Source organism: Micromesistius poutassou (assembly GCF_964030765.1).
Source record: "Micromesistius poutassou genome assembly, chromosome: 14".
Taxonomy (NCBI): domain Eukaryota; kingdom Metazoa; phylum Chordata; class Actinopteri; order Gadiformes; family Gadidae; genus Micromesistius; species Micromesistius poutassou.
This window is the reverse complement of record NC_140284.1, coordinates 10,744,842-10,755,641: the sequence shown is the minus strand read 5'-3', so window position 1 is coordinate 10,755,641 and position 10,800 is coordinate 10,744,842. Positions and strand designations below refer to the sequence as shown.

Sequence of the window (10,800 nt, the reverse complement as noted above, 5' to 3'; positions counted from 1 at the left end):
ACACACACACACACACACACACACACACACACACACACACACACACACACACACACACACACACACACACACACACACACACACACACACACACACACACACAGTCAAGAGGAAACCTTGGAAGAGAAGTGACTCATTTAACACATAAGGTTTATTTTGGTTTACACACACATAAAGACACACATGTAAATCCGTAAAGAGTCCCTACGCACACATGTTTAACTTGTGATTTAAATCAGGACAGTCAAAGGACTTCTGTGACGTCCTTCATTTTGAGCGTCAAGAACAACAAATATGAATTTGTTGTTTGAATATTGAATATTGAATATTAAACTCAAAGTTAAATTAACCACATGGCTCAGAAAAGAACAACAGACACACATGGCTCAGAAAGAACACACACACACACCCACGGAAGGATTCGCACCAAAATGCACTCAAACAACAGTCACACACACACCCACACGGACAGACCCACACCAACACACACACAAACACACACACACACACACAAGATAAAGTAGTAACTTTTTTGCGGCGAAGACACAATTGCTGCATTGTCCCACGGGTTCATGTGATGAAATGAGCCATGGCCAAGAAGCAGATTCATTATACAAGAAAACAACTGTCCTGGAGAAGCTAACCCCTCCACGCTGCTGGCAGCCCCATACAACCCCCCCCCCCCCCCCCATACAACTCCCCCTCCACCGCCCCACACCCCCCTGACTCTCAGGGCTTTCTCACCCCCATCCCCCTTATTTTCCACTGGCTGGCGTTGAAAACAAACCGTGGAAACTATTCGTGGTAACGTTTGACGAGCAGACGGAGGGACGGACGGTGGGACGGACGAGGGGGGACAGACGGTTGGGACGGACGGCGTTACCTGTTGTACTCCAGCTGCTCCAGGGAGAAGATGTGCTTGTTGAAGTACTCCTGGAGCTTCTCGTTGGCGTAGTTGATGTTGAACTGCTCGAAGCGGTTCACCTGCACGCACGACACGACACAAAGGGTGCAGGTTTTATTCCCTAAAGTGCCCTCTCAACCGCTGCTCAAATTGAGACGGGTTGCAGGTTCCCGCGATGAAACCAAACACTAGCTCTGTCTCTCTCGCTCTCTCTCTACATATGTCTCTTTCTATATCTCATAGATATATATGTCTCTCTCTCTCTCTCTACATGTCTCTTTCTCTATCTCTCTTTCTATATATATATGTCTCTCTCTCTCCTCTCTCTCTCTCTCTCTCATCTCTCTCTCTCTCTCTCTCTCTCTCTCTCTCTCTCTCTCTCTCTCTCTCTCTCTCTCTCTCTCTCTCTCTCTCTCTCTTCTCTCTCTCTCTCTCTCTCTCTCTCTATATATATATATATGTCTCTCTCTCTCACCTCAAAGTTCTCAAACCCGAAGATGTCCAGGATGCCGACAGACTTGAAGTTGTCCTTCCCTTTGATCTTCTGGTTTATCCTCATGATGATCCAGGAGAAGCACTGGGCGTACAGCGCCATGGCAACCGAATCGCGAGAGTCCACTGCCTGCAAATCACCCCCCAAAAAACAACACCACCACCACCACAGGTTAACACAGAGATCCACATCAGACACGAGCACTGACAGCTATTGGCCTGTCAAGAAGACATTTCACACTTCAAACATTACACTGTAGGTTATATAACCAGGTGTCGTCGTAAATTCCACACCTGTCATATTTTCCATCCGCAAATTGAGTCATTATCATTGATACAGCGTCGGTGCCGTTTGAGTTATGAAGCATGTGACAGATGCCGGTGTTTGGGAGACAAGAGCTTTGTTATCAGCTCTCTGTCTGCAACCTCAGAAGAACAAAAACCTCCTTTCACAGCAGACAGAGTGGAGGCGTCCGTCTAGAACGCATGGTGAGGAATCCATGTCACAGATTAGGAGTGTTCCCCACTAGAGATGGAGCTGGCTGGTGTTGTTCTCCATCGTGCTGCGGGGTACGTGAGGCCTTCCAGCCCAGTCCAGACCTACATCTGGTACATAGGTGTGTGTTGCTTTGTTCTGCAGCCTGGATTTCCTGGCTTTGTGTGCAGCGGGCCCGACATGAAACAGGTCCGAACAGTGTGTGGATGTGGTGGCCGCTGAGCGACTCCCTGGTACTGCACCGTGATCCATCATGCCCGGACGTCTCTGGGTGCTCCTGGGTGTCAAGAGCGAGGTGGAGCCCACAGGATCTCCGTCAGAGATGGGGGGGGGGTGTCTGGGTCAGGATACGGGGGAGCGCTGGCTGGTCGGTCTCAGCGTGGGTCAAAGAGAACTGGGGGAGCTGTGAGAGGCCAGTGGGACCGGACTCAGTACAGACATACTTTTTATCGCTGTTTGGTCATGCTGCAGCTGCTTTTATCTACGGAGAAGGATCAGGGCCACATGTGAATTTTGAGTTCTGAGTTTTGAGTCAGAATACTGAGATTAAAGTCAGAATTCTGACTTTAATCTCAGAACTCAAAAAAAAATAATATGTGGCCCTAATCCTCTTCTGTATCTTCCGTATGTCAGCTAGTGGTTCCCATCTTGTATGTCGCAAAGTGACTCTCACTGACCTTGGTTCCTAACAGGTACCAATAATTCAGACTTTAATCTCAGAATTCTGACCTTAAAAAAAATTATCAGATGTAGCCCTAATCCTTGTCCGTATTCCTCCTACAGGGCTTACAGTGAATTATTTTAGATACAGGGAATAAATGAGGAGCAAGAGGTTCAGAGTGACCAACATCTCAGCCAAAGGAGGACTAAAATGTTAGACTGCAGACATTGGGGTTCGAACCAGCAACCTTTGTGCTGGCGGTCGAACACCCTCCCCACTATATCCCACAGTACGAAGGGGTCACAGAGCCTTGCAGAAGTCACTTGACAAGCCGTCCAGCACAAACCGGGCCCGGCCTTTGTCCCAGTGTATGAAAAGCCTTCTTGTGTCTTACTGGTAAGGTCCGATTTTGCATTTCCAGAGACATTATGGCACATGAGTGGGCTGAAGGGGTCTTCCACAAGAAGCACACTGTGCTCACGTCAAAAAACACATTCCCGCCAGCAAACGGCACAAAAGAACAACTGGCACATTTTATGTTCTTGCTAATTCACGTCAAGGACATTATGAACCATGGCACGGGCTGGTCTGAGCCAAGCACGGCATGGGTGTGAAGAACAGTAGCTGGGGCCTTGGAGTACTGGTTCCCAGCTCGGCAGAACGTGGTGCTTGTCACTTCAGAACCAGTCTTTGCCTCCATTGTGCCCCGGACTCAGATCGCTATCACCACAGCCTTATTGTGCCAGGAAGCAGGCAGACAAAAAGCAGGAAATGGCTGGGAGTCACGCAAGGGACCTAGAACGGGTGAGAGGGGGGAGGGGGCGAGCCGACCGAAACACTGTGTGTGTGTTGTGTCACCAGAGCAGAGAGACAGAGAGAGAGAGAGAGAGAGAAGGGGTTAGAGGGAGAGAGAGAGAGGTGGAGAGAGAGAGTGATAGAGAGAGGGGAGAGAGGAGAGAGGAGAGAGGAACAAAGAGAGGAGAGGGGAGAGACGAGAGGAGAGGGGAGAGAAGGAAGGGGAGAGAAGGGAGAGAGCAGGGAGGGGAGACAGGGAGAGAGGAGAAGGGGGAGAGGAATGAAGAGAGGAGCGGGGAGAGAGGGGAGAAGGGAGAGGGGAGGGGAGAGAGGGGAGAGTGGGGAGAGAGCAGAGAGAGGGGAGAAGGGTGGATGTGTAAGGAGGAGTGGCACACACAGACATCTGTGTGGTTAAAAAAAGGATCTGAATCAAAAAATGGAGCGATGCACCGCAGCCTCCCCAGAACTGCAGAATTCCTCACTACTGGGGTGCGTGCGTGCGTGCGTGCGTGCGTGCATGCGTGGGTAGGTTGTAGGGTGGTGTACCTGCTCCACAGTGAGGGTGGTGTAAGGGGGTATAGAGTAGGGGGGTGGAGGTGGGTGTAGGCTGAAGGTGTACCTGCTCCACGGTGAGCGGCGAGCAGATCTCCTCCCCCCTGAGGATCATGGAGCGCTGGGTCAACACCTCCGACAGCTGGAAGGAGTCCAGACCCAGCAGCTCACTGACGTTGCTGACCACTGGGAGGACCCACACACACACACACACACACACACACACATGCACGCACACGCACACAAACACGCACACAAACACGCACGCACGCACAGACATAGACAAACACACACACACAGACACACAGGTGCACATAGACACGCACACGCACATGCACACACACACACAAACACAAACACACACACAGAAATGATCCTACATGCTAGTAACAAGCAAATGTGTTATCATACTATAGTGCGTACTGTATTGTATTACTCCTACTACAGTACGATCTTGAGTAATACTGTACTGTAGTAATCCTGCTATACTACTAAAGTACATGCTGTACTGTAGTAATCCTGCTATAGTACTATAGTGTGCAGTGTAGTAATCCTACTATAGTGCGTACTGTACTGGGGTAATTGTATTACACAGGTTCCTCAGGAAAGAAAAGAGGTCAGACTTGGAGAACAAAGGCCGACTGGAGCTCATGTTTCAGCCTGTCTAGTTCTCTCTCCCTCCCTCTCTCTCGCTCTCTCTCTCTCTCTCCCTCGCTCTCTCTCTCTCCCTCTCTCTCTCTCTCCCCCTCCCCTGGTGCACGTCACAGCACACACACCAGGTCAGGAGACACCAGGAATCCTCTCCAGCACAAGACCCGTGGGGCCTGGTCATCACCGCCGGTTCAGAGACAGTTCAGCGGTCTCAGGACAGAGAGGAAGGATTTGCTTTTGCCTCAAATGTTTGAGAAATGTCTGCTAACGTTATAGTAGGAAATACAATGGGCTTGTTGTTGTAGTGGTTTTGTGAGTCTACAGAGAATACCATCTGTATGTATGAGATGAGATGAGAGAGAGAGGGGCAGAGAGAGAGAGAGAGAGAGAGAGAGAGAGAGAGAGAGAGAGAGAGAGAGAGAGACAGAGTAACAGACAGAGAGAGAATTCTATTCTTAGATTTCCCCAATGTTTAAAGTACCAAGATGGACAGACAGACATGTATAATGGACACACGCCTAATCCATGTGGGCCCTCTCACCTCCTTTGGAGGTGACCTGTGCTCCACCGGCGGTCATGAACTCTATGTTCCCCATCTGGAGGACGGCGGAGAGCAGCCGGAACACGTCCCGGATCTCCTCCTCGCTGAAGCCCATCACCTTCAGCGCCTCCTGCAGAGTTAAGACATAACATCATGTAACTTAACCCATAGCATAACAGAGGTAACGTAAGCTAACAGATCAGAGAACAACGTAAAGTAATGTGACGTAAAGTAACGTAAACGTAAATTAGACTTATTACTGTTGAGGCTGAATTATTGGAAACACCAAAAATACAGGCCGGTTTAAATTAAAACCTGTGTACTTCAATAAACTTCTATGTATTTTTTGGGGGTTGATCACTTATAAATTAAAAATGTATAATACATATACAATATGCTGTGCTGCAAATAAAATATTTAATATACGCTAATCATATTTCAAACACTGCGTTAGTGGCTGCTGTTATAAATTTAAAGAGTTATAGCGCCCTCTAGGGGAATTCCAAATATAACCTCCTACATCCCACATCATCTTTATACATGGTGTGATCTCTGTGTTCCTCACCATGACGCTGTCAAACAGGTTCTTGTCATCAAGGCTGACGTCTTTAACACACCCTGATTGGCTGAGGTAGTGGTACGATTCTGGACCTTCACAGAGGTAATACATGTCTGCAATAAAAAAAACACTGATGGTTGAGAAACACAACCCATTACGATGTGATCTTCATATTTAGTAATGAAGGTAGGGGATAGGTGCTTACCTCTGTGGTTCTGGTCCGTCCCAGACAGCAGAGCGTAGAAGATGTGGTAGTTTCTCTCTCCAGGATTCTGACGCACTACACGGTTCTAGGGCACGTAATTCAAGTAATTCATACACATTTAATTCATTCATACACATTTAAAATATTTACCTTAAAAGTTTCTTCAAATTGTTATTTTTATGTTTTGGAGGTTAATGCATCTACAAGTTAACCTCAGAGGTGACCAATATGCGGCTCCAAACCTTACAGTCTTACCTTTTCAAGCAAATCTGGGGGTTTCAAAGTCAAGGCCAATATGGAGCATTGAATGACCACATTGCACCTTTGCACAAACTTGTGTTTAAACAATAACTATTGTGTATAAACTACAAGGGGCCGCTCCATAACGAGGTGCAGGATACAGTCGATGATGCAGCCGCCCTGAATATTCCCGCCGTGGGAGAAGTGGAGCTGGATGAACTTCCCGAATCGGCTGGAGTTGTTGTTGTACACCGTCTTGGCATTCCCAAACGCCTCCATGATTGGACTGCGGAGGAGGAAGTGACACGTTCAGGCTTCCTGTCCCATTCTGCATTATGTACACATCCTCTGTGTCGAGTAAAACAAACATGTCAACGACAAACTGCAGTGTCGACAACAGGTGAATAAAGTGAATAGTTTCCAACGACAAACAAACAGTACAGTAGGAGCAGAAGATATTATAACGGATATCTACTGTTGTTCATTTAGTTAGCATGTGCTTATATCCAAAGTTCTATCATGAAGGAGCAGGTAGTGGTTAGGTTTTCACAGAGAGACACATCGGGGTTCAAACCCGGAACCTTTCACACGTACCACACCATACCCACTACATTGTACTCTAACTTTACATCTACTGTTGTTTATTTAGTTAGCATGCTTTTATCCAAAGTTAATTCTCTGTAGATTATATCATGTAGGAGCAGGTAGGGGTCAGGTTCTTACAGAGAGACACATTGGGGTTCGAACCCGAAACCTTTCACACACACACACCACAACCTACCCACTACAGACCCTCCCCCCCCCTCCAAGACGTCTCCCCCCCAGCACCTGCTCTGAACGATGGCCTGCTCCACATGGGTGGTCCTCTCCGAGGGGGGCGTGCTGGACGACTTCTGGCTCATCACCGACAGGAACTTGAGGAGCAGTTTGGTGCTCTCCGTCTTCCCCGCTCCACTCTCACCGCTGGGACAAAACGAAACCGGCGTTACAACATCAAGGTACGCAAGGGGGTCCAGGACGTGGAGAGATGTTTAGAGAGAGACAGACAGAGACACACAGTCAATATACTTTTATATAGAAGAAAAGTTCAATATAGTTTATTGCAATATTCAACTCTACTATCACATACGTCAGTATTAGAGTAGATCAGGTCTCTCTCTGTCGGACGCACAAACCTGTCCCACAAACTACTGCTTGAGGTAGTGTCATGCGATGCTGTCCTAATAATTAACATATTGACTAATTAACACAATAGCAGTACGATATATGAGACAAATCATTCTTAAGGTACTCTATATTCTAACACCTTTGTGACTCATTCTGAAGATAAGATATGAAAACATTTCATCAACACCGGGACGGAAATTCAGCTGTAACAGTTCAGGAAACATTGCAAATCAAACAGGAATACATACTTAAAGAAATGAAAAAATGTATGAAACAAAAAAGCTCCTCAAAAAAGTTTAAGCTGCTCTCACCTGATGAGCACACATTGGCTGTCATGCCTCTTCCACAGGCAGCGGTAGCACTCATTGGCCACTGCGAAAATGTGGGGCGGGAGCTCCCCCATGTGGTGCTGGCTGTACATGTCCACCGCGGGGCTGTCGTACAGACCTGGGATCTGCTTGTAGGGATTCACCGCAGCCAGGATGGACCCTATGTTGGTCTAGGGTGCCAGGACACAGAGAGAAGGAGAGGGGGGAGACGTGGATTACCAGAGAGGGGAGAGAGGGGAGGAGATGAGAAGAAGGTAGAGTAGGAAGGAAGGAAGGAAGGAAGGAAATAATATGTTTATGATCTATGAAATGAGCAAAGGGAATGATATTTGAGTCATCTCCTCAAACCCTCACTGTATAAATACCGATCACATTAGAGCTTATTCATACAAAAATATTATACACTACACGTTTTATTTCGACACTTTTGAAAATGAATGTGTATGCACTGCATTGTGCCTTTCTACTGGTGCAGTAGAAAAGAATGGGGCTTCGCTCAGAAAGACTCTGGGCTCTGGGTGTTCTAGTTTGTGAGGAGGCTGGCATTGCTTTAGTGTCTTCAGTACTTCAGGGAGACAAGCAGCACACAGAACTATGTTTGTGGGTCAGTAATCCATTTACATTGAAGCTTTTCTCCGGAACGAACCGAGAATATTAAAAGGCAGGAAAGTGGATGCTGTCGAGGTAGATCAGTCTAAGCACTCTGAGATTCAAATGATTGATGCTGACATCCAGAGGTTTTCTGGGGTTTTATGATCAACATCTTTGGGCTGGGGGGTTTAACTTGAGAACAAAAGAAGTACAGAGAGAAGTATAGAGATTGAGTTACATTTAAACTCCTGAAAAGGTACCTTTCCGAGCAGGAACTCTACACTTGACTAATTTACTTTCTGGCCATGAACTCTACCTTTTAATAATTCTTACCTTTCAGAGCATCAACTCTACCCTTTACTAATTACCTTTCGGAATGTGAACTCTAACCTTTACTAATTACTTTTCAGAGCAGATACCCCACATCATTTCATGTAGATCACATACTTTGGAAACAGACACAGTGGTAGATGGAAGGTCAAGCGGGCCACGGCTTACATAGATGAGGTCTTTCTGGTAGCGCAGGTACAGGTTGTGCATGATGGCTGCTTCGTGGAGCTCTGCCAGTGTGGACATGTCCTCCACACCCTGGATGCTGCTGGGGTGCATCGGGAACACCGTGTCCCTGCTCAGGTCTGGCCTCTCCACACACACCACCTGCAAAGCACAACAGAACAGACACGTTAGCTACACAGTTATAGAGAGTTCTGTATGTAACTGTTACTGGAGTATACATAATCCATTATAATATAACTGTATAACCAGATTAGCTACACACTTATGTTATAGAGGGTTATGTATATAACTGTTACTGGAGTTTAGATAACCTTTTATAATATAACTTTATAACTAGATTAGCTACACAGTTATGTTATAGAGGGTTATAACAGTTTCTGCTGTATACATAACCCTTTATAATATAACGTATAATTGTATAACTTCAGTATAACTGATAGTTAAACAGTTATATTATAAAGTGTTATGTATAATACAGTTAGTGCAAGTTTGATTCCTGGTGTCAAGAAATTAGGACGGGAATTAAATCAAACTGGGCCCGACATCACTTACAGCACCCATTTCACACACATTCCACACAGCTACTACGATACCGCTACAACTATCAGCCCTAGCATTAACATAAACATAAGCCAGCGCAGCACAGTCTGTGTGTGTGCCCGTGCCTCTAGTCACGAGGGGCCAGAGCAGCACAACCCCGGCCCTGAAGCCTTGATGTGGGCTACAGCCTCGGGGCTACGGAGTAAACATCCACCAGCAGAGACCCATGGGGACAGAGATGCTTATCCACAGCACTGAGCCATGACTCCTGATCCACCACCCCTCTCTGTTATCTCCAGTGAAGCCTGCATGGCAGACAGGCAGAACGTGAACCCAGAGGAGGAGGAGGAGCTGGGGGTCTGAGAGATGAATGATGAGACAACTCTGACATTCCTGTCGGTGCCCAAGACTGGCACGTCTGACAGGTAAGGCCCCTCCCCCCGTTCCCTCTCTCCTGCCAGGGCTTATCTCCTTCAAGTTTGGCAGAAGTGTTTTTCTTGTTGGAACTGCTGAGTGAATATGTGCGTATGGCACATTCCAGAACCAGGGCCAGCAGGAAACAGTGTTTGAGAAGAGATGATTAACAGATGTCCTCATATTGACTTCTCAGCGTCACAAACAAGGCTGGGGTGCTAGGAGGGGACAGCAATGTAGGGGGGAAGAGAGAGGACGGAGATAGAGAGGAGATGAGAGAGAGAGAGGACGGAGATAGACAGAGAATGAGATAGACAGAGAATGAGGAAGAGAGAGGGAGGGAGGAAGAGAGAGAATTAGATAGAGAGATAATGAGGAAGAGAGAGGGAGGGAGGAAGAGAGAGAATTAAATAAAGAGATAATGAGGAAGAGACAGGGAGGGAGTGAGGGAGAGAGAATGAGATAGAGAGAGAAAGAGAGAGGGAGTGAGGCAGAAGAAAAGAGTGAGGAATAGTAAGAGAGAGAGAGATATGGAGAGTGAGGGATGGAGGGAAAATAGAGTGAGAGTGGGAGGAAGAGAAACAGAGAGTGAGAGACAGAAAGATAGAGTGAGGTGAGAAAGAGAGGGACAAGGACAGAGAGAGCGAAAAATAGAAAGAAAGATAGGCAGAGAGGCAGGGAGGGAGAGAGGGAGAGAGAAAGAGAAAGAGAGGAAGAGAGAGAGAGAGAAAGAGTAGGGATAACTCAATAAAGATCCACATATAGATATCGAGTCTTCATGACCTCTCCGAGCCTGAAAGAAAGCGTCAGAGTGGGTGCAGTTCACAGAGCGATGGCCCCTGGGAGAGTGGCTGGGTGGAAAGAGCCTCTGAATCAATACTGATGGACCGGGGGCTGCGGTGTGTGGCTGCGGTGCCAACGCATTACTGCTGGCTCTTCCGGCACATTCTCCAGAGTCCCTGTGGGAGGCAGACAGAGCTTCACACACACGCGCTGACTCAGCACCGACGGGCTGCTGGAACACTTTGGGGTCTGGCTGTACAGAGGATGGGGCTGAATGGCTCAGGGTGGGCGGGTGGGTTGGTGGTTTAGTTGATGGGTTGGTGACTCTCTTAGCTGGTTGGTTGGTGAGTTGGTGAGTTGAATG

General features: G+C 47.4%; 1 protein-coding gene across 1 annotated transcript in view; it reads right to left on the bottom strand.

The window, feature by feature from the left end:
• myo10l3 (myosin X, like 3) overlaps window positions 1-10,800 on the bottom strand; it is a 63,504-nt gene that overhangs the window by 28,283 nt on the left and 24,421 nt on the right. Inside the window, exons 3-12 of the mRNA XM_084478951.1 lie at window positions 8,682-8,840; window positions 7,575-7,762; window positions 6,925-7,059; window positions 6,244-6,382; window positions 5,857-5,941; window positions 5,658-5,764; window positions 5,093-5,222; window positions 3,968-4,086; window positions 1,380-1,526; window positions 884-984 (exon numbers count right to left, since the gene is read on the bottom strand). Of these exons, the coding sequence (XP_084335077.1) occupies window positions 884-984; window positions 1,380-1,526; window positions 3,968-4,086; window positions 5,093-5,222; window positions 5,658-5,764; window positions 5,857-5,941; window positions 6,244-6,382; window positions 6,925-7,059; window positions 7,575-7,762; window positions 8,682-8,840 (1,310 nt within the window). The remainder of the gene's footprint in view (window positions 1-883; window positions 985-1,379; window positions 1,527-3,967; window positions 4,087-5,092; window positions 5,223-5,657; window positions 5,765-5,856; window positions 5,942-6,243; window positions 6,383-6,924; window positions 7,060-7,574; window positions 7,763-8,681; window positions 8,841-10,800) is intronic.